This window comes from Delphinapterus leucas, chromosome 10 (assembly GCF_059928025.1).
Source record: "Delphinapterus leucas isolate spDelLeu-1000000601 "Yukka" chromosome 10, BTC_Dleu_Yukka2, whole genome shotgun sequence".
Lineage (NCBI taxonomy): Eukaryota > Metazoa > Chordata > Mammalia > Artiodactyla > Monodontidae > Delphinapterus > Delphinapterus leucas.
Window position 1 is genome coordinate 23652861 of NC_143138.1, and position 21047 is coordinate 23673907.

The 21047-nt window shown below is 53.7% G+C and overlaps 3 protein-coding genes across 11 annotated transcripts; 2 read left to right on the forward strand and 1 right to left on the reverse strand.

The window, feature by feature from the left end:
* The first annotated feature begins 211 nt into the window (after positions 1-211).
* Positions 212-7834, forward strand: PPT2 (palmitoyl-protein thioesterase 2). Of its 6 annotated transcripts, none has more exons than XM_022566598.2 (9): positions 212-424; positions 1346-1536; positions 1782-1935; positions 2402-2497; positions 2592-2699; positions 3496-3579; positions 3699-3783; positions 6822-6876; positions 7057-7834. In XM_022566598.2, exons 1-9 carry the CDS (start codon positions 415-417, stop codon positions 7198-7200), a joined length of 927 nt encoding a protein of 308 aa, XP_022422306.1. In that variant the 5' UTR covers positions 212-414; the 3' UTR covers positions 7201-7834. The 6 variants fall into 6 exon arrangements, with proteins under 6 accessions (XP_022422306.1, XP_022422303.1, XP_022422302.1 ...); XM_022566595.3 differs by having other exon boundaries at positions 213-842; XM_022566594.3 differs by having other exon boundaries at positions 213-838; positions 1324-1536.
* A 106-nt stretch (positions 7835-7940) lies between these two features.
* EGFL8 (EGF like domain multiple 8) lies at positions 7941-11609 on the forward strand. 2 transcript variants are annotated; one of them, XM_022566601.2, is made up of 9 exons: positions 7941-8834; positions 9354-9482; positions 9696-9818; positions 9926-10038; positions 10139-10234; positions 10340-10510; positions 10601-10680; positions 10758-10911; positions 11052-11609. In XM_022566601.2, exons 2-9 carry the CDS (start codon positions 9382-9384, stop codon positions 11114-11116), a joined length of 903 nt encoding a protein of 300 aa, XP_022422309.1. In that variant the 5' UTR covers positions 7941-8834; positions 9354-9381; the 3' UTR covers positions 11117-11609. The 2 variants fall into 2 exon arrangements, with proteins under 2 accessions (XP_022422309.1, XP_022422310.1); XM_022566602.2 differs by having other exon boundaries at positions 11211-11608.
* On the reverse strand, positions 11517-21031 carry AGPAT1 (1-acylglycerol-3-phosphate O-acyltransferase 1). Of its 3 annotated transcripts, none has more exons than XM_022566604.3 (7): positions 20874-21031; positions 14546-14742; positions 14185-14318; positions 13716-13891; positions 13465-13560; positions 13268-13340; positions 11517-12752 (listed from the first exon to the last, which is right to left on the reverse strand). In XM_022566604.3, the coding sequence occupies exons 2-7, from the start codon at positions 14731-14733 to the stop codon at positions 12568-12570; spliced, it is 852 nt and encodes a 283-aa protein (XP_022422312.1). In that variant the 5' UTR covers positions 14734-14742; positions 20874-21031; the 3' UTR covers positions 11517-12567. The 3 variants fall into 3 exon arrangements, with proteins under 3 accessions (XP_022422312.1, XP_022422313.1, XP_022422311.1); XM_022566605.2 differs by lacking the exon at positions 20874-21031 and adding an exon at positions 20060-20082; XM_022566603.2 differs by lacking the exon at positions 20874-21031 and adding an exon at positions 18566-18745.
* Between the last annotated feature and the right edge of the window lie 16 nt (positions 21032-21047).

A 21047-nucleotide genomic window follows, 5' to 3' on the forward strand; every position in this document is an offset into this window, starting at 1 on the left:
AGAAGTTGCGATTTTTTTTTTTTAAATCAAGGGAAGCGTCTTTAAATGCTAAGTAAAAGCCCTAACCCGGGCACCTGGGTATCGGTAGGGGTCACAGGTGGAGAGGTGCGGGTCGCCTGGAGTTCAGAAGTCCAGACCGAGTGGGAAGGTCTGAGTAAGGAGCCGCCCACAAGGAGCTCCAAGTTCAGGGCGGGGCTGTGGAGTCGCTCTGGTGGAAAGACTCATCCGAAAGCAAACGAGCCTGAGTCAGCGCTGCCCTAGGGTCCCTCCGCCCCTGGGGGGCGGGAGTGGTGTCACAGATGGGCCCCGGAGTAGAGTAGGACAGAAGAAACTGGGCCAAGCTGCACTTTTACCTCGAGGGGCCTCGAGGGCTCTCCGTGTCTCTGGAAACAAGGGCACTACAAGCACTTCAGGATGAAGAGTTGTAAGACGCAGATCCGGCGCGGGCGGGAGGGAAGGGGTTAGGAGTAGGGTTCGCCTGGGCTACCTTCAGCCCTCATCAGACGGACGACGAAATGCGAAGGACTACCTTTCCCCAGTCTGTTCTCCCAGCGCCTCCCTGGGGAAAGAGAACTAAACTCCGTGTTCCTTTGCGGAGCCGGACGCCTGAATTGGGAAGTAGGGCGAATCAAGGCCGGGAAATGGGACCCTTGGGTCGCTGCTGCCGCAGGGACTGAAGAGGCAGTCTCTCAATTCCCAGGACATGTTTGCTGCTTCTGCCTTTCCCCGCCGGTCTAAGTGGATCGCTCCACCCATTTCCTCCCCCGCTCTTTCGGCGCAATGGATTGTTCCATTGCCCCTCCAGTCTCGGGCCTGCGTTGCGGGGGACACTGGCACGGTTGGTAGGGAAAGCCCCGGACGTGACGGCTGAGTGCGACCCTGAGCAGCCTCCCCTCTCCCATCCGTCATTCCCCTGCGCGCGTTCTCCTTACACCCTTCCCCTCCCCCACGTGGGTTCCAAGCTGCAGGGAAGTAAACAGCGGGCAGCGCGAGGCTCACGGAGCCAGGCCAGGTGGGACCTTGCACTCTCCAGGGGTCCTGCGCTGCTGCTCAGGGGTCTTTCTTGCAAAACCCCTGTCTTGCCTGGCTGGGATGATGCATTAGGAAGATGCTGGCCTGGGGACAGAGTCCCCGCTGAGTTAGGGGCGGGGCTTGGGTGAGCGTCAGTGCGTTTACAATGCGGTTGGGGGGGGTGTTTGTGGGGAGAGGACTAGAGTAAAAGTAGGATATTTTGTGACAAGGACCTGGTGTGGGAACGGGCAGGGGAGGCTTGATTGCCGGCGTCTGTTCGGAAGGCAGGGGGTGTTGTCATCTCTCTCACAGGCCCTCATCGCCCCCTTCTCAGGCGGGAGCATGCTGGGGCTCCCGGGGCTGCGGCTCCCCCCGGCGGGGTTCCTGCTCCTGTTGCCGTTCCTGCTGCTGCTGCTGCCCGCAACCCCCGCGCCCCATCGGGCTTCCTACAAGCCGGTCATCGTGGTGCATGGGCTCTTTGACAGCTCGTACAGCTTCCGCCACCTGCTGGAATACATCAACGAGGTCTGGCAGGGGACCTCCGGTTGTGGGGCGTTGGTGGCGTCTACAGAGGCTGGGGAAGGAGAATGGGGAATTGAATGCTGGGCCTGCCAACTTCCTCGGGGAGCTGGTGCTGGCGTGGGGAAAGTCTGGGGACGAGAGATCGTTAGTTCTAGCAGGGCACAATAGGCATGTGGGCGCTGGCCAGGGGTCGGTGTGGAGGGGCTTCATCGTCCATCCCCGGTTGGGGCATTGCCCCCTTCCCACAGACACACCCTGGGACTGTGGTGACAGTGCTCGATCTCTTCGATGGGAGAGAGAGTTTGCGGCCCCTGTGGGAACAGGTGCAAGGGTTCCGAGAGGCTGTGGCCCCCATCATGGCAAAGGCCCCTCAAGGGGTGCATCTCATCTGCTACTCGCAGGGTAGGCACCGTCTCCCACCCCAGCTCCTAAGCCCTATCTGAGGCTTGATCCTTATCTGAGGGACACTGCCTAGTGTTCCCTTTTTTGAGCCACATTGCTTCAGCCAGAGCCCTGATACTTGAGCCCTCCTTTTCTGACTTCCCTCAGCACCTGGGTCTTATCTCTGTGTGTGTCCTGAGTGGGAGGGAGGCTCCCTGCACTGCTGCCCCTTTCTTTGCCCATTACCCATGGTTCTTGGACATAAAAGGTAGTAGGACAGTAAAAAGCACCCTACAGTTAGTCGGGACACCCAGTGTCGAATTCTGGCTCTGTCACTTACATGATGTGGATGTTTTGACACAGGGTGTGTGCCTTCTCTGGGCTTCAGTTTCCTTTAGGTACACTGTGTGTGTGGGGGGTGCGGACAGGGGGCAGTGTTGGCCCGGCTGTCCCTAAGTCCCTGCCCAATGTGGTGTTCTGCCTGCAGGGGGCCTGGTATGCCGGGCACTGCTGTCTGTGATGGATGAACACAATGTGGATTCTTTCATCTCTCTCTCCTCTCCACAGATGGGACAGTATGGAGGTGAGTGGGCACTGTGGGCTCCATGTCGGGGGGGGGACCCTGAGTCTTGAGGGTACAAGTTTGGAACCACCTGGCACTGCTGTTCTCTTGCCAGACACGGACTATTTGAAGTGGCTGTTCCCCACCTCCATGAGGTCCAACCTCTACCGCATCTGCTATAGCCCCTGGGGCCAGGAATTCTCCATCTGTAACTACTGGCATGGTGAGTAGGACATGCCAAACTGGGGCCTCCATGGAAAGGGCATCCTGGAAGATAGGGCCTGCTGCTCCCACCTCTACCATAACCAACAGCAATGATGACTTAACAGTTACTGAGCACTTACTATGTGAACAGGCACTGTTCAAAATGCTTTATGTGTATCACCTTATTTGCCTTAGAGAGTATAGCCTGCTGCAGGGGTTGGCCGACTGTATCCTTAAAGGGCAAGATAGTAAATATTTTGAGTTTTGCAGGCCGTACAGTCTCTGTCACAACCACTCAGTTCTGCCACAGTCATGTGAAAGCAGCCATATATCTTATGTAAATGAATGAGTGTGTCTGTGTTGGCAATAAAATTTATTTACAGAAACAAGCAGTGAACTGGATTTGGCTAATGAGTCATAGTTTGCAAACGCCTGGTATAGTTTTTAAGACCATGGATGCTGCTGGGTCCAGACTGCTTGGGTTTGAAGCCTGGCCCTGCGGCATGACTTTGGGCAAGTTACTCAACCTTCCTGTGACTCAATTTTCCTCATCTGTATAATGATATAGTACATACCTTACAGGGTGGTTATGAGGATTAAATAAATTAATGAATGTAATGTACTTTGAACAGTATCTGGCTCATAGTAGGTGTTAGAAAAAGGTGTTTGCTATTATGTTTACAATTATCATGGCTACTATTATATTACTATTCACCTTGTCTATTACTTTAGCCTCCAGATTGGTCTTCCAGCCTCTGGTCTTGCCTCTTCTCCCTGCTTCTCTGATAACCTTTCTAACTGCTGTTTGTACCCAGACCCCCACCATGATGACTTGTACCTCAATGCCAGCAGCTTCCTGGCCCTGATCAATGGGGAAAGAGACCATCCCAATGCCACTGGTAAGACCCCAGGCTCCTACCCTGGTCCCATTTTCTGCTCCTCTGACGCCCTGTGTTCCCCTCTCCAACCTGGCCTGACCCCTGGGACTGACTCAGGCTCTCTTCTTCTCACTCTGCAGCTTGGCGGAAGAACTTTCTTCGTGTGGGCCGCCTGGTGCTGATTGGGGGCCCTGATGATGGTGTCATTACCCCCTGGCAGTCCAGGTAATAAGGGACTGTGTGGCCTGAAGATTGGCTAAGGACACTCCAGCCCCCACCAATCTTTATCTCATTTCTAAAACTGGCCTGCTGCTTCCACTGGGTAATACCCCTACCCTCCACTCATCTTGTCACCCAAGACCAAAACCTGGGAGTCATCTCCTAGCCTCTTATACGTAGCCAGTCACTAAGCCCTGCTGACTCTACTAGGTAGAGTCTGCTTGCTCTCCATCCCTACCAACCCCCCTTTGTAAAAACTTTTAACTTTGAAATATTTACAGATTTGTAGGAAGCTGCAAAGATAGTTTAGAGAGGTCCTGTGTATCCATCACCAAGTTCCCCTCAATGGTTGCATCCTATGTAACTATAGCAGAATATCAAAACCAGGGATATGACATTGGTACGTGTGTATAGTTCCATATGCCATGTAATCACATTTCCTACCACCTCTTTTACTTACCTGGACTACTGTAATAGCCTCCAGCTCATCCCCTCTATCCTATTCCTCAGGAAAATCCATGGCTTCATGGCACTATGTGCCTGCCTTTGATCATCATGAGTGATCTGAAATGTCACCTGATCTACTTTAGTCACTCAACAAATACTCTGTGTGCCTAGGCACTGTTCTGGGTCCTGGGGATGCAGTAGTAAATGAAAGAGAAGTCCATGGTGTTATGTAGCTTACATTCTTGTGGGGGAGACAGATAATAAATGTAAATCTATAGGCCAAGTGGTGATAAAATAAGGCAGGGGAAGGGATTAGAGGATGGCCACGGCCTATATTAGCTGGTGGCCAGAGAAGTCCTTCTGGAAGAGTTGCCATTTGAGCAGAGACTGAAGGAAGTGAGGGAAAGAGTTGTGCATCAAACTGGGGGAAGAACAACCCAGGGGACAGGAGTAGCACCTGCAAAGGCCCTGGGGCAGGTCTGAGGAATAAGGAGGCCCATGTGGCTAGAGTGCAGGGAGCTACGGAGAGGGTGGAAGAGGAGGTGAAAGAGGTAGCAGGGAGCCAGTTACAGAGAGCCTTTGTGGGGCACAGTAAGCACCCCCCCTTTTTTTCCTGAAATATACACAACATAAAATTTTACCATTTTTAAGTGTATAGTTCGGTGGCATCAAGTCCATTCACATTCTTGTGTAAGCATCACCACTATTTATCTCCAGAACCTTTTTTTCCTTCCCTAATTGCAACCCCATACCCTTTACAGAATGGTAACTCCCTCATCCCTGCCACTCCCTGGCCCCTGGCAACCACGGCCCTCGCTTTTGAAAATTCTGAGTGAGACGGAACACGTTGCAAGGTTTTAAGTGAATGAGTGACATGCCTTATAATAGTTAGAGGTGGGATTTATTTTTTATCTCATTTCAAACAATCCTGTGAAGATAAGAATGGCTCAAGGTTATATAGCACCTTTTATGTCCCAAAGCATTATTCTAAGTACTTTTCAAATAAAGCTCATTTAATTCTCACAACAACCCTATAGGGTAATTACTACTATCCTCTTTTGACATATAAGGAAACTTAAGTACAAAGAGATTAAATAACCTGCCTACATTCATAGAGTTAGTTAAGTGGTGAAGTCAGGCTGTCTGACTTAACGACAATGTTTTTTTCTTTCTTTTTTTTTTTTTTCTGGTATGCGGGCCTTTCACTGCTGTGGCCTCTCCCGTTGCGGAGCACAGGCTCCGGACGTGCAGGCTCAGCGGCCATGGCTCACGGGCCCAGCCGCTCCGTGGCATGTGGGATCTTCCCGGACCGGGGCACGAACCCAAGTCCCCTGCATCGGCAGGCGGACTCCCAACCACTGCGCCACCAGGGAAGCCCAACCACAATGTTTTGCTTCCTCTCTACAAAGGAGGTATTCTTATACAGGGCAAAGAAGATAAGCAACATGATCAACCACACACAGTGGGGAGTGTGTGGCAGAGCTGGAGTTTAAAATCCAGGTCTTTGTGCCCCTGCTGCTTTCCTACCGTGTGAAATCCAGCCCTTCAACAAGGCCTCCAGGCCTCCAACCCAGCAGCCCCCGCACCCAGCTGTGCCTTACCTCTGTGCTGCTCTTGCTGTTGCATTTGCCTGGGACAGCCTTCCTTAGTCCAGGGTAATCGCTGGGAAGCCTTTGTTGATGCTCTAAAACTAGGGTAGTAGCCTCTCCTCTTTGCTCCCATAGCCCATACTGGCATTTGTTCAGTTATTTATGGCCTGTGTCCACTCAGTGCCCATGCCAGTTAAATATTCTTAACTAAAAAAAATTTAAGAACTTTTAATTTTGAAATAATTTCATACTCAAGAAATTACCAAAGTAGTACAAAGCAATCTTGTATACTCTTCACCTAGATTTCCCAAATGTTAACATCTTACCGAGTTTACCTTAGCATCCTCTCTCTCTCCCTCCCTCTCTCTCTCTCTCTCTCTCTCCATATATATATATATGTACGGAGTATGTGTGTGAACCATTTGAGAGCAGGTTGCATGATATCTCTTCACCCTTGAAAACTTCAGTATGTCAGTGTCTATTTTCTATGTACAGGACATTCTTTTACATATCCACAATAATGATCAAAATCAGGAAATTAACATTGATACAGTGCTCTGTAGACCTTATTCAAATTTTCCCAATTGTCCTTATAGAAAAAAATCCAGTGCAAGATCCAACCCAGGATCCTGTGTTGCATTTAGGTGTCATGTCTCTTTAGTCCCTTTTAATCTGGAATACTTCCTTGGTCTTTGTACACGACGTTGATATTTTTGAAGCGTATGAGCCAGCTGTTTAATAGAATGTCCCTCGTTTGGGTTTGTTGGCTATTTCCTCAAGATTAGATTCAGATTGTGCATTTTTGATGGGAATTCTGCAGAAGTGATGCTGTACCCTCAGTGCATCACCTCATGAGGTACATGATACCCAGTTAAATATTGGTATTTTGAGTGTCCTCCTTGCTGCTTGTGTCCTCAACAGGCCATGAGTTCCTGAAGGACCCTAGCCCACCTTGATTTTCTCCAGCTCTCCTGATAACCTCCCCCTTACCCCCCAATCTTTTTGTAGCTTCTTTGGTTTCTATGATGCAAATGAGACGGTCTTGGAGATGGAGGAGCAACTGGTGAGTTCGTTGGAATTACCTTCCCTTTCTGCGCGCACTGTCCCAGCTGTCCGTGGCTCTCTCTGCCACTGAAACAGGAGTTGAAAGGTTCACCCTGTGGGGAGGGGGTCTGGGACACCAGCAGGAACTTACTTTGTCCTCCCTATGTCTTTCTTCCATGCCCCTTTGCCCACCTTGAAGGTTTATCTGCGGGATTCTTTTGGGTTGAAGACTCTCCTGGCTCGGGGGGCCATAGTGAGGTGTCCAATGGCTGGGATCTCCCACACGGCCTGGCACTCCAACCGTACCCTTTATGAGACCTGCATTGAACCTTGGCTCTCCTGAGCGATCCCTCAGGAACTCCCCAGTCCAGAGACCAAGTGGTAGCCTTGGATGTCAGGGGCCCTGGTGTGCCCGTGACCACCTCATCGCTCTCCCACCAACCAGGGCTCCCAGGGCCCCTTCCTCCGCTCTTCTGTGAAAGGCAAATCCTGGTTTCCGCCATCTCGTGTCCTCTCGTTTGGGGCTCCCCCATCCTCTTAAGGCCAAGCTTGGGAAGTGAGAAGCCAGGTTTACTCGTGGCTGCTCCTCGACTCTGGCTGGAGGTGCAGAATCCAGCTCCTGCCCACCACAGGGGTCTCCTTCCAGGCCACTCAGGACATTTTTAGCTTGTTTTCCCCATGTTCCCTGTTCGTCTGAACTCCCCTGTTGTGAGCCCTCCCAACCCCCAGGAAGGACCACCCATGAGAGTGGGGTTCTGAGGCTCCCCTATGGGGACATTTCCGTTCTTGAAGTGTCAGTGTTGGGGAATATCTGTGGCCCGTGAGGCCCATCTCAGGTTTGGGGATCCCCCAGTCCCTATGATCAGTATTGGGGTGCCCTTGGGGAGCCCAGTTTCTTTGAGGCTCCAGCCCCTCTTTTAGCTACCCTTGAATGGGTGTTACCCCTATATTTATGGAAATAAAGTTCCATTTACTCAGTTTGGCTTGACTCATTTCCAGGTGAGGGAGACCTGGCTCCCCAAGGAGGGTGGGGATGGACAGCCTGAGGCCCGGGTGCCCGGATGCCTGGTCTGGGGTGGGACCCCCTTGGTGTTTCCGCTCTCTCAATGCCCATTCTGTGTGGGTTCCTGATTCTCTGCGGGTTCTTTCCTGCTGAGGACAATTCTCTTCCTGTCCCAGCCTGTGATTGGGGGGCTGAGCCCAGGGCTCTAGTGGTTTGGGCCCCAGCCTCATGGGTGGAATGCGCCAGCCAGCCCCCAGGCTAGACGAGGGGGCTAAGGGTCAGGGTAGGCATTTGTTGTGCCCCTTTTTGACCTTTGTAGGCCAGAGCTGGGTGAGGGGCTGGACAATGAGCCTCCTCTTCCTGAAAGAAGGAATCTTGGTGGACACAATAAGGCCCTGTCTGCTCTGGCATGGGGGTCGGTGGCTGACTCAACTTTGCATACCCCCCACCAGGCCCTAACAAATGTCATCAAGAAATGGGGGCAATTTTCCCTTTACCGCCCTGGGCAGTCCCCACCGCACCCTTCTTTCTTTTCTCATCTGCTCTTGCCTTTTCTCCCATGACTTGACCCCACTTTGTTGTCTGCCAGCTCTGACTTTTCCTGCCCCTCAGTTGTTCCCTAGTCTGTGTTGGGTTGAAGGATGGAGGGCAAGGGCCAGGGGTGCTGCTGGTGTTTAAAGCTAGTAGTCTCTGCTGATTTGGGGGAGTTCCAAAAATAAGGGGCCTCATAGGGTTGAGAAGAGACTTCTGAGGGGCCCTTTGCTTGGCTGGGGGGGTGAAGGGAGTGGGATCTGGACCCCACTGAACTGACCAAGCTCCAGCTGTGGAGGAGGCTTGTGGGAGGGGGCAGGAATGGGAGGGCTCTGTCTGGCCCGCCCCTCCTCTCCTTTGCAGCCCGCGCAGCCCGCCCACCAGTCTGAGCTGCTGCTTCTGAGGCTGGTGGCCTGAAGTCTCCAGGAGAGGGGGAAAGACAGGTGGGGAGAGAACGTCAATGGGGAAAGACTGGGGGTCACTCAGAGTCTTAGAGTTGGGTGTGAGTTGGGTGTGTTGTCTGAGTGAGGGGAGTGGGTCCAGGGTGTATGTGGTGGTGTGGGTGCGCGAGGGTAGCAGGAATGTGTTTAAGGTGGGGTCTCCAGGTGTGTGGGTGTGTACAAGGTGTAAAGGGGTGTAATGGTGCAGATCTGATATTCTGAAGGTAGGAGGATTAGGATGGAAGAGGGCACGTCAGAGACAGGAGGGTCACGAGGGGAGGTGGAGGGAGTGTGTCGGGCTGTGAGCTTGTATGGTGCTGCATGGACCATGATGTGCTAAAGGAAGGGGAGTGTTAGTTAAATGTACCTGCGGGTGTAGACAATCCTGGTGGCTAGTGCAAGCGTGCAAATGAATGTCCTGCCCCACTTAAAGGGCACCAGCAGACTGCTCTTGGAAGGGTTGGAACTGGAGAAGTTAACAGGAGAGAGGAAGGGCCTCCATTAACCTCTTCTTGCCTGCAGCTGGCAGAGTCTGAAGTCAAGGAGAAACATGGGGTCCAGGGCTGAGCTGTGCACTGTCTTAGGCGGACTCTCATTCCTCCTGCTACTGATGACAGGCGAGGGGGCCAAGGGTGAATCCCTCAAAGAGAGGTGATAACAGAGGGGGCAGGGCCAGGGGTGAGGTCTTCATGAAACCTGCTGGGGCTGGGGTTTCACAGGTGGCAAAACAAAGTTCAGAATGGGGGGGAGGCTGTCATTTTTAGGGAGGGTGGGGCCTCAGTGGAGCCTGAAGGGAAGTGGGGCTCCTGGCTCCCCAGGGCCTGGCCCACTCAATGCCTCTCACTTTCCCCCGCATGGGTGCAGTCAGGGGGTCTGCTCCAAGCAGACGCTGGTGGTCCCACTCCGTTACAACGAGTCCTACAGCCAACCCGTATATAAGCCCTACTTGACTCTGTGCTCTGGAAGGCGTGTCTGCAGCACCTACAGGTGAGGGGTGGGGAGCCTGGGCTCTGGGGTCTCTCAAGAGGAACGAACCCCCAGAACCGGGACCAGGACCCATATGCCAATGTCCAAAGCCCGGCGCTGTGTTCCAGGACCACGTACCATGTGGCTTGGCGGGAGGTAAGGAGGGAGGTGCCGCAGACCCACGCCGTGTGCTGCCAGGGCTGGAAAAAGCGGCATCCCGGGGCGCTCACCTGTGATGAAGGTGAGGCTGGGTCTTCCCAGGCCTCGGGGGAGGTGCGCCCGGCCGGGCTGGAGAGCCAGGCCTTCCGCTCGGTTCTGAACCCCGCTTCCTGCGCCCGCAGCCATCTGCGCCAAGCCCTGCCAGAACGGAGGCGTCTGCGTCCGGCCAGACCAGTGCGAGTGCGCCCCGGGCTGGGGTGGGAAGCACTGTCACGTGGGTGAGTTGCCTCGCCCTCCCTCGGGGTGGCGCCAGAACCTCCCTACCCGCTGTGGTGCCCCCTCCGCCCCGCCCCCCTCAGCCCCCTCCTCTTTCCGGTAACTAGACGTGGATGAATGCAGGGCTGGCGTCACTCTTTGCTCGCACGGATGCCTCAATACAGCAGGCAGCTTCACCTGTGGCTGCCCCCAGGGCCTGGTGCTGGGCCCGGACGGGCGCACTTGCGGAGAAGGGGCCCCAGAGCCCCCAACCAGTGCCAGCATGCTCAGCGTGGCCGGTGAGTGGGTGGGTGCGTGGGGCACGCGGAGGGCCGGACCAGAGGCGGGGCCAGGGCAGTGGTCACGCTCGGCTCGCTCCTTTGTCCCAGTTCGGGAGGCTGGACACGATGAGCGTGCCCTGAGGCGGGAGATTCGGGAGCTTCGAGGGCGCCTGGAGCGGCTGGAGCAGGTGAGTGGAGATGCCTGGGGCCAAGTCTGGGTGGCAGACCCCACCCCCAACACCCTGAGGTGTCTCTTCCTTTGTAGTGGGCGAGTCAGGCTGGAGCCTGGGTCCGAGCGGTGCTGCCCATGCCCCCAGAAGAGCTGCAGCCCGAACAGGTGGCAGAGCTGTGGGGCCGAGGCGACAGGATTGAGTCTCTCAGTGACCAGGTTCTGCTGCTGGAGGAGAGGCTAGGTGCCTGTGAGTCCCCATGCCCCTCTCTGTGGGGACCCGCATCTCCCAACAGCTGCCCCCAGCTCTTCCAGACACCTTTTCCCAACTCAGTTTTCTCTTGTCCAAAATCTCTTCTCCTCCACTCACTCACCCCATACCTTCCCCAGATTCCCGCACTTTACCACCCCTTCTCCTGGTCTGTCTCCAACTTGGTGGTTCCACTTATTGGTGAGCGAGACTGTCAATCCTTCAGTGTCCAGGGCCCACTCCAGGCGTCCAAGAAGTCCACAGTCAATGTGTCTGCCTGTCTCCTTGTCATTAACCAGGCTCCTGCGAGGACAACAGCCTGGGCCCAGGCCTCAATCGGCGGAGCTAAGGAGCCCCCGCAGAGCCCCTGCCCCACTAATTTATACAGAAACTGGACCCACTAATCCTCTGGGATTGGCCGGCTGGGGAGCTGCAGATAAGGCTATCTGCCACTAAGGAGCAATGAACAATGGAAACTTTGGAAAGCTGAAGAAAGGAGGAAGGCGGGTTGTCTTGGCCTGCCCCTGAGTCTCCGGCTGGGGCAGAGGCCTGGAGGAGAACTGCTTTTTTAACTCCTTAACAAACGCAGCCAGAAAGTGCCCAGATCTCTCTCAATCTTTATTCTCGGTTTCTTGCTGTTATCCAGATAATTAATAAAAATCAACCACGCAAAACTGGGTCCCACCCTCTCCTTTTGCTCCCAGCCCACCTCTGTGGTTGTGAGCACAGGTCTGGGGTGGGAGGCAGGGAGTGGCTAATGCCGCAGGGAGGAAATGAAAACTGGCTCAGAGAGGGGAAGCCTCAGAAGAAAGAGAAATAAATGCAAAGCCCTCCCATCCCCTCCAGCCAGGGCTCAGTTCCTTTCCCCAGCTCCCCAGGGTGAAGTGCGCGGCACCTGATGTCCGCCTCTTCCCCTTGTGTCTGGTTAGAATGGCGCAGCAGGGCTGCAGGGGGCTTGGTGGGGCCAGGACCACTGAACAACTATAGCCAGGGCATGAGGGGAAGCAGAAATGTGGTGTCCAAGAGTGTGCTCAACCCTGGGCACTTGGACAAGGGCAGGGATGAGACCTCTGAGTGACAGAGTCCAGCCCCCACTGACAGGAGGCTCCACGGGAAGGAGGGAGAAGGTGCTGAGGAATGTTTCCAGGATGAGCCTGGGAGAAGTATTCCAGGCATCAGCTTCCAGCCACAGCGTGAGGAGTCGTCCTCACAAATGGATGAGTCCACTGAATCCGTGGACATGGGAGTGAGAAATTGTTCCACAGAATGGATGAATCCACTGGCCAATGTGGGGTGGAGAGGTAGAGAAGACCACAAAGGAAGAGGGTCCACTGGGGACAGAATGGAGTGTTCCTACCCTTGTGTAGGCTGAACCACTGAAGATGAGGGGGAGGCGACTGTCCCACAGACAGGATGGCACGGAAGGTGGGGTTCAGAGTGGAGGCCGCACCTAGGCAAGAGTCTGTTGGGGGGCGGTGCTGGGAAGGGGGCAGGGAGCGGTTCTGTAACCACATTCACTTCAGAAGTTGAAGATTCCAAAGAAGAGAACAGGTGGGGAGAGGGGAAATGAGGAACAGGGCTTGGCCCAGCTTCGGGCCCACTGGGCTGGTAGGTGTGGAGACGGAGGTGGGGGGTGGGGGTAGATGGGAAGGGAGCTCAGAGCTGGGCCTCGCCCACCCCTCCAGGCTTCTTCAGATAGTCACCACCACCCCTGCCATCAGTGGAGATTTCCCGGAAAACGGTGAGCATGGAGTGTCGGACTGTGTCGGCCAGAGCTGGGACGTCATCTGGTGTCAGCCCTTCTGTGGGCACTGGGGGCAGCACCCGTACCTGACATCGCCCTGGGAGGGGGGTGAGCACCATCATGGCCTGTGTACCGGGACTCTGCCCACAGGTGGCGCCTGGCTTCCGAGCTCTCCTGATACTTAGTCCCCTGCTCAACCTTTCAGTTCTCTGCCGTGGACAACTCCCCCTCAGCTTACCAGCTGCCACCTGTTCTCTGAGGCCCTCCCTCGCAAAGCCTTCCCCAGCCCCAGTCCAGGCACCTCAGCACCCTGCCGGCCCCACTGTCTGGGTTTAGTGTTCGCCGCCGAATGCTGTAACTGTGCACACAGGCTTTATCTTTCCGGCTAGACAGTAATGGCCTCTCTTGGAGGGTCCAAGTGTTACCCATCTAGCAGGGTATAGGGGGTGCTTAATAAATAATTATTGGCTGATGTGGGGTCACATTAGATAATCCTGTGGACATCTCAGTGCTGACGCTGACTGAAGCTCCTGCCCCACGGGGATGTCCCTCTAGCCTCTCCCATGGCCCTTCTGGCCACCCCCGAACCCCAGATCTGCACAGAGCCCTCACCTGAAGTGAAGCGGCGCTCCTTCTTGCAGTAGAAGTCTTGATAGGAGGACATGACTATGGGAACAATGGGAACCTGAGGGAGAGGAAAAGCGATCAGCCCACGGCTCCCTTCTGAGGTCCCCAGGACCAGCCTCTGCCAAGAGAGGAAGGGATGGTGGGGGCTTGAGGGGCAGTAGTAGACGGGAAGGAGTAATCACCTGGGCCTGCACTGCGAGGTGGAAGGCGCCACGTTTGAAGGGCAGCATGGAGCCATTGTGGTTTCTCGTGCCCTCAGGAAAAACCCAGACCCGTACCTGGGAAAGAAAGAGAGTCAAGGAAGACACACATATGGAGGGATCAGAAAATGGCTGTGATGCTGTAATGGGACTTGTGAGGCCTGGTGGCCCTGCATATCAGTTTATTTACAACTATTCTACTCCATAACCCCCATTTCCCCAGGGTGACTCACATCCTGTGTGAGCAGGGTCTGGGCGACCTCAGACATGACACTGATGGCATCCCCAGTGCGCTTCCGGTCAATGAAGATGACTCCCGCCAGCCAGCAGGCCAGCCCGGCAGAGCCGGCCCACAGTAGCTCGCGCTTGGCAATGGGCACACAGCGGCCTGGCAGTACCTCCATCATCCCTAGGGCAGAGGTGGGGGTGGGGTGAGGATACCTCACCCAGGTCATCACCCAGGGACTAGAGCTAAAGGAAGAGGCAGACCTGGGGGTGAGGGGTGGGGGAAGCCCCAGAAAGTAAGAAAAGGTGACTAAAGGTGTATTATCTTGCTTATGAGGGCAGCTCTACCCCAGGCAGAGGCCTGCAGGGGGAGCAAGGGGGCAACGCCCCAGACGAGGGAGGGTTGAGGACCTCTATGGGGAGGGGATCCCAGGGAGGGCTGCAGGAGGATGGGCGTGGCTAGGGGAGGCTGCTCACCAAGCAGGTCGAGGGAGCTCTGGTGGTTGGAGACAACAACGTAGGGCTGTGAAGGAGGGAAGTGGTGAGCCCCTCGTACCTCCACTCGGATCCCGTACAGGTATTTGATGTGGAGCAGCATCAGACGCAAGATCCTGTGGAGGTTCCACAAGGCAAGGGGTTCCCGCGGGACCTGCTGACGTCAACCTGCAGGCCCCAGCCCCCCTCCCCGGCCCCTGTCTTCCTGGGCATCTTTGCAGTCTTCTCCGCTTCCTTGTCCCTGGGCTCGCTCAGTGTCTCCTACACACTCAGTGCCCTCCCCAGCCCCTGCTTGCTTCTGACCCTAAGGTTCCCTCATCACCCAAAACCCCTTGCCCCTCACTTCATGTTCTCGACGTTGCGTCCTCGCACGGCACACACAGGGATGGCGAGCACAGCCAGGAAGAGGATCCAGCCATTGTAGAAGGCCATCTTGAAGAAGTACTTGGCACTGGGGCTGCAGAACCACAGAGTGGGCAGCAGCAGGGAGAGCAGCAGCAGTAGAGGCCACACCCCTGGCCACAGCTCCATTCTGGTCACCTGCAGGGGACGGGGCGAAGGACAGAACCAGTGGGCCTGGTTCCTGGATTGGGGACGGGGTGGGCAAGGTGCAGAAGGCAGGGTCTGGGGGGGCTCTGGGGGCCAGGGCTCCCGTTAAAACCTGTCCAGAAAGCCTCTCTAGGATGGGGGCGGTGGGGATGGGAGCTCAGGACTGCTCTCCCACCCCTCTCCCTGAAGGATCCAGATACATTCAGACATGAGACACAAGATATGGACATCCACAACTCACAGACACAAGACAACAACAGGACATTAATAAGAGCTAACGCTTGTAGCTGGTAAGGATCTTATAACGGTCTATCCCTCTGCTGTCCAATATGGTAGCCACCAGCCACATATGGCAACTGAGCACGTGAAATGTGGCCTAGTCTGCATTGAGGGGTGCTTAGAGATATAAAATACACAGCAGATTTCAAAGACTTTGAAGGAAAAACAGAATGTAAACTATCCCATTAATAATCTTTTATATTGATCACATTGTGAAATTATAACCTTTTGGACATACTGGGTTCAATACACTAAAATTAATTTCACCCTGCTACTTTTACCTTTTTTATGTAGCTACCAGAAAATTAAAAATTACATATGTGGCTTGCATTATAGTTCTGTTGGACAGGGCTGGTCTATATACTATGTTAAGTCCTTAAATATGAAACACCCGATTTACGTTTTAAAGGAGACAGACCCAGAAAGGTTAAAAAACTTACCTGAGGTGATATGACTCCTAAGAGGCACTTCCTAGCTTAAAGCTAAGCAGCTTGTGCTCCTAACCACTTGGTTACGCTGCTGCCTGTATATATACACACAAATGCACACATAGCACGCAGCAGATACGGTGGAAATGACAAAACACAGACATTCTCCAGGGGCTGACTGGCAAGAATAAAGGCTCTTGTCACTAACGTAAACTCAGACACACACAGCCATACAAAGACTGACCTGTTCACACACATACGCAAACTCACAATCACACCCATGACCGATAAAGGATGGTAAATTCATACCCAGTAAAACCCCTCTCCACCCAGGCAGGCTCCCTGTTCCCAGATAAACCCATGGACGTACCTATATCTATTAATCCTGCTTCCACAAACAGGCAAACAAATCCCACCACCCACTTCCCTCCCTCCCAGCAACACTGCAGGCAATGTGGTCAGACATGCAGTGTGTAAGGCTTCACCAAGCAAAAAAAGGAGGGCAGAGAGTAAAAGGGTCATTACACCGCCTGCCCTGGGGGAGGAAAGAGTTCAGGAGGAAGAGGCTCTTCCTCCTTCCTCCACTCTGCCCCACGGTTTGGGGCAGGGTCACAATTCACACAAATGGTGTTCAGGCAAATATCTGTCACTTGTATCAAGGCCAAAGGCACGCGCTTCCAATTACAGAAGGGCTGTGCTCCAAGGTAAGTCCATTGCCAAGGGTGAAGGTAACAGGTGATAGAGGAAATGGGACTCTGCCAGCTCTAGGACAATAGGCTTTCTGAGTTGCTTCATCCTACTGCCCCCGCAAGTTGGAACAAGCGCTTCTCCCCTGGACTATTTGCAACAGGCTCCTAACTCTTCCCCTTCAATCCATCTTCCACATGGCAACCACAGATGTTTCTGTGGCACAAATTTGAGTATCTCTCTTGCCCAAAGGCCCTTCTTGACAAGTTGATTTCTGCTTACACCTCTGGCCACATCCCTACAAAAGCCTTTTCGCTCTAGTCAAACTGACTTACTTCAGTTCCTCAGACACACCGTTATCTTTCACCCTTCTGTGCCATGAACACGCTGTTCCCTTTGACTGGAATGTTCTTCTGCCTCTTCACTTGCCTTATACAGTTCAGTGTCACTTTTTGGAGGTCTTCCTGAACCCCCTCCAGGCCTGTGTTTTCATTACACTTTTACCTTGATCACTGATTCTCCAAGTGCAGAAAAATAAATCCTTGGACCTCACCCCAGATTACTGAATCAGAAATTTAGGCCGTTGGGCCCATGCATCTGTACACTATTTTAAACAAGCCATCCAGGTGAGTCTGATGTGCACATAAGTTTGAGAACCACTCATCTTGACACTAGACAGGGTGTAACCACTTGAGGTTATCTTTGTTTCCCTCCCTAACGTGTAAGCAGCTTGAGGACAGAGATTTTCTTATTCCCAATGCCCAGGACAGAAGGAAGCAGAGAAGATGCTCAATAAACATTTGCTGAACAGATTATAAAGCTGTGTACATACCCACGTAGCCATAATTAACGAGACAACAGTTCTGAACACCAATCAGATAGCTACCCTCTTGAGGACTATTAACTATGAAAAGAAAAGCCACCAAGAAAGCAATGAACACACCAGGCCTAACAGTAACCTACTCTGGATAAAAATACACAATACAGGGTCACAGTGAAGGCAGAGTGACAGCAATCTAGACAAGATGGCACATACAATCTTGCACACAAGAGAAACATACAGAAAGGGGATTAACATGCCACAGGGGAAAGATGCCGCTGTCATCAAATACATGCCAACAGTGCAAAGAGCGAGGGACAGATAATGTACATGGCAGAGCTGACGCTGTGCTATGCATTGAGCTCCATGGACACGGACTGTTCACAGGCACCGGATGTAACGTGTATGAAGAGACACAGGCCAGCGGGATCAGCAAGGTAAGGCGTATGGGGATGGTTCTTTAGGGACATGGAGGCCCAGTTACCTTTTCCTCTAATATGTGACATTAAGTGACTCTCTCCAGAGCAGGGATGTCCGAGGATTTATAAGCACAATGGAGTGCCAAGTGAGTTAATGAGCATACAGCTCACAAAATATATTGGCAATAAAATTATGAAATAAATAGTATATGTAACCAGAAGCACACGAGCTGTGGACGTGTCACATCAGTACATTATGTGAAGGCGCACACATGTGTGCGGTGTGAATTGGGACTGGGAAAACACATGCAATAAACAGGCCAATCCGATCACAATATGAGTGTGCGCTAGTAGCTAAGCCACGAGATCCCACACACGAAGACGACTGCATATGGTGGGACTATGCACATAACCTGTGAGCCCAAACAAAATAAGGTATGATCTCTACATGCTAAAGTAAACATAAGACGTGCGAGAAACATGAAACCACATAACAGATGCAACAGGTGAGAACACACACGTGAACACGTCAAGACTGGACATGCGACACGGACGTAAGATATGAGAACAGGCAATTCTGATGGAAGATAACACATCATTTCTCCACAACCCATGGAGAGCACAGGACAAACTAGCCACACACAAGCCATAAAACACATCAAAGGCACACCCACTCAATGTAGAAAACATGGTCCCCCACAAGGCATCTGTATGTCAGTAAGGGTCGAACACAGCATGGAAGGCCACTGAGAAACAAGAGGTCCTGTGCCTTGAGAGAAACAGGTGTCTCAGGGCATCCCTAGGAAGCAAATTCTGCTGGGGAAAGGAGGGCACTAAACTGCCTTCTGCCTGCCACTACCCCGCAAGGGTCACGTGGGGCCAAAGGGCAAGAAAAGGAACTGGGGAAGGTGTTGGGGCTTTCCTCTCCAAGATTCCCTGTCCACACCCCCATCTCAAGTTCACAAGGTCTCCACCTCTCCTCCCTCGTGTCTCTTCCATCCTTCCTCCCTCTCAGGCCCCCTCTCCTTTCCGCAGCAACCCTCTCCCAAGTCGGCCTGTATCCTTTTCCCACCAAGCCTCTCCCCAGCCCACCCTCCCAGACCCAATCTTTCCCCATCCCCTCCTCCACATCCCTTTTAGCCTCCTCCTCCCTCCTCCTCCCATCCCTTTCCTGCCCCCACCTCAGTGGGGTGGGGGGCCTGGGGGGCTGGCCCCCTCCCCAGCCAGGCTGCGGCAGCGGTGGTGGCGGGTGGCTGTGTCTCTGCCTCAGTCGGGGTGTCGGTGCCAAGGGGGCGACAGGATTTGGGGGTGTCCTAGCCCCGGCCGATGGAGGGGAGGTGAGAGTGGGAGGCAGGGCCCATAGCGGTAGGAATGGTGGGGGGTTGTCCCCCCAGATCCCTCCCTCCCTCCCTTCCTGCTGTCTCTCTGAGGGCTGGGGCTGCTGCTGCCGCTATCCCCCGCCACCCCTCCCCACGCCCGCTGGTTTCCGGGGCTGGCCAGGAAGTAGGGGGCGGTGATGGGCGCCCTGTTTTGCCAATCGCCTCCCGGGGACCCAGGCATCTCCTCCCCACATCTTTCAGTCTCCTCTTGCTAGCTCCACCCTACGAGAGCTCAGCTGGGCTCCGTCTCGGTCTCTGGCCTTTTCTGGCTCCAGCTGCACCTTCTTTTCTCCAACTTCCTTTCAGCACACATGGCTTGCGTGTCCCTTGGTACTGTATTCCTTCCTTGGCCCGTTCCTTCTCATTCTCCATCAGCTCTCCTCTTATTGTCAACTTGTTTCTTTTTTTCTCCTTAACTCCCACATCTGCTGCTTATTCCCTCCAACTCCAACCCTTTTCCATCTCCCTCTTCCTGTCCCCCCATTCAAGTCCAAATATTTATCAAGCACCTACTATATGCCAAGCTCTGAGTTCTTCACCTCTCTTCTTTTTCTCTCCAGGACTCCATCTCACTCCACCTCACCCTCCAGCCCTCTTGTCTGGTTTCTGCCCTTTGTCCCTGCCACTATCTCCCTGCAGTCCAGCTCCCTCCTCCACTGACCTCCTCCCACCCCCACCCCTTCCTGGTCTTTGGAGAGAAGGGACACTCTCAGGCCCTCTCCCTGCCCGTTTCCTTCTGTGATGTACTTTAACCTCAGTACCTTTTCTAGTTCCTTCCTTCTTATCGGTCTCCTTACTCACCCAAGCTGAGACTACCCCTCTCCTCAACGTAGAAAAAATGTACTCTTCTTCCAGTGGAAACTGGGCATTAGGGTTGCTTTCTTGAAAAAATAAGTGAGGAAGAATGCTGATTCCTCTGGTATAAGCATGCCTCCTTAATTTTGTAGTATGTACCTAGCTCTCTCTCCAGCCCCTGCTGCCCTCTGCCCCATACTCCCACCATCCCCTTATCAGGATCATTCCATCACTCCTCCCTTCGGTCTCCACTTCTGCCTCTCAATAGGGTTTTTCCCTAAACCTCTACACGCTTCCCGAACACTAACCTCCCCTGCCGTAGGCAGCTCCTAACTTCTCACCGTTCCTCACTGAGTCACGTGGGACCTTTTATCAGGATGTTGTTGAAGAACCCTCAGCTTGTGTCTGGCCTCCACCCCCACTAGATACCTTTGCCCTGAAAGAGTTTACACGCCCTGAGGAACAAGATGTAAAGAACACTGGTAATGGGAGGACTGTTACCTAGTTCTGCTCCTTGAGCCACAGTGAGGGCCACTGACTGTAGAAAAGGCCCAAACTCGTACGAAAGGCCCAAACTCTGAAGCAGCTTGCCCAAGTCCCAGGGGTCCAGCCCAGGAGGAAGACCCCAGTTCTGCGGGGCACAGTAGAAGAAGGAAGGGGCGGGCCTAACCCCTTTCCGCCGCGGGTCGCCTAAAAGGGGGTGGATCTTGCCTCTTCACCCACTCACAAAGGGGTGGAGCTAGACCTTTTCGGCTCTTTAAGGTTTAAAACGGTGTCTAGGGCAACTCTGTTCTACTCTGTGTCACATTAAAAAGGGGATGGGCCTTTACTTCATTTCTGCTCTGTAAATCACCTAAAGAGGGGCGGGCTGAGTCGTCCAGCCGAGGGAGATGGGTTAACACCAGCGCCGCAGATCGATGCTCGCACCATCCAAACGTCGGGCTAACCCCAGTTCTGCTCCCTTCTTCACTAAGAGGGAGGGGCGGACCCAAGTTCTGCTCTTTACGTCACCGAAGGAAGCCGGAGCCATTTTGAACCCTGCGACCCTAGCATTTGTCCTCTTTTCCGAGCTCTTCGCCGTCTTTTCCGACCTCGGCCAATCAGGGGCGAAAAAAACGGCCCAATCAGTCGAGAGAGACCGCAGTCGGAGGACCCGGATGAGGCCAAGACAAGGCTTTTGAACCCCAAATCCCGCCAATTGTAGAGCAGTCACCATGGCGACAATATAGCGGTGAAGGGGTGGGACCAGAGAAAGCTCAACTCTCATGGGATTGGCCCACCCCTTCCCTCCTCCTACTGCGCACGCGCGCTTTACCTGGCCTCCATTTTCCGTCGAGTTCTAGCCAATTAGTTGCTTTGGAGCTATACGCTCCAAAGTCCAAAGGAATCCGGACGTTCTCTGAAAGAGGAAGTAAAAGAAAGACAGGGGCTTGTAGTGGGCGAGGTCTAAGTAGTCTTGAGCCAATTGCTTCTGGCCTTTGGTTATGAC

Excerpts from the sequence above, each read along its gene's own strand:
- PPT2 (XM_022566594.3), top strand. The coding sequence starts at position 704 with ATGTTTGCTGCTTCTGCCTTTCCCCGCCGGTCTAAGTGGATCGCTCCA. Across the intron at positions 3,784-6,821 it reads ATTACCCCCTGGCAGTCCAG|CTTCTTTGGTTTCTATGATG; the intron begins GTAATAAGGGAC and ends ATCTTTTTGTAG. Across the intron at positions 6,877-7,056 it reads TGGAGATGGAGGAGCAACTG|GTTTATCTGCGGGATTCTTT; the intron begins GTGAGTTCGTTG and ends CCCACCTTGAAG.
- AGPAT1 (XM_022566604.3), bottom strand. The coding sequence starts at position 14,733 with ATGGAGCTGTGGCCAGGGGTGTGGCCTCTACTGCTGCTGCTCTCCCTG. Across the intron at positions 13,892-14,184 it reads GAGCTCCCTCGACCTGCTTG|GGATGATGGAGGTACTGCCA; the intron begins GTGAGCAGCCTC and ends CCTCTGCCCTAG. Across the intron at positions 12,753-13,267 it reads GGAGCGCCGCTTCACTTCAG|GGCGATGTCAGGTACGGGTG; the intron begins GTGAGGGCTCTG and ends CCCCCCTCCCAG.
- EGFL8 (XM_022566601.2), top strand. The coding sequence starts at position 9,382 with ATGGGGTCCAGGGCTGAGCTGTGCACTGTCTTAGGCGGACTCTCATTC. Across the intron at positions 9,819-9,925 it reads CGTGTCTGCAGCACCTACAG|GACCACGTACCATGTGGCTT; the intron begins GTGAGGGGTGGG and ends GCTGTGTTCCAG. Across the intron at positions 10,039-10,138 it reads GGCGCTCACCTGTGATGAAG|CCATCTGCGCCAAGCCCTGC; the intron begins GTGAGGCTGGGT and ends CTGCGCCCGCAG.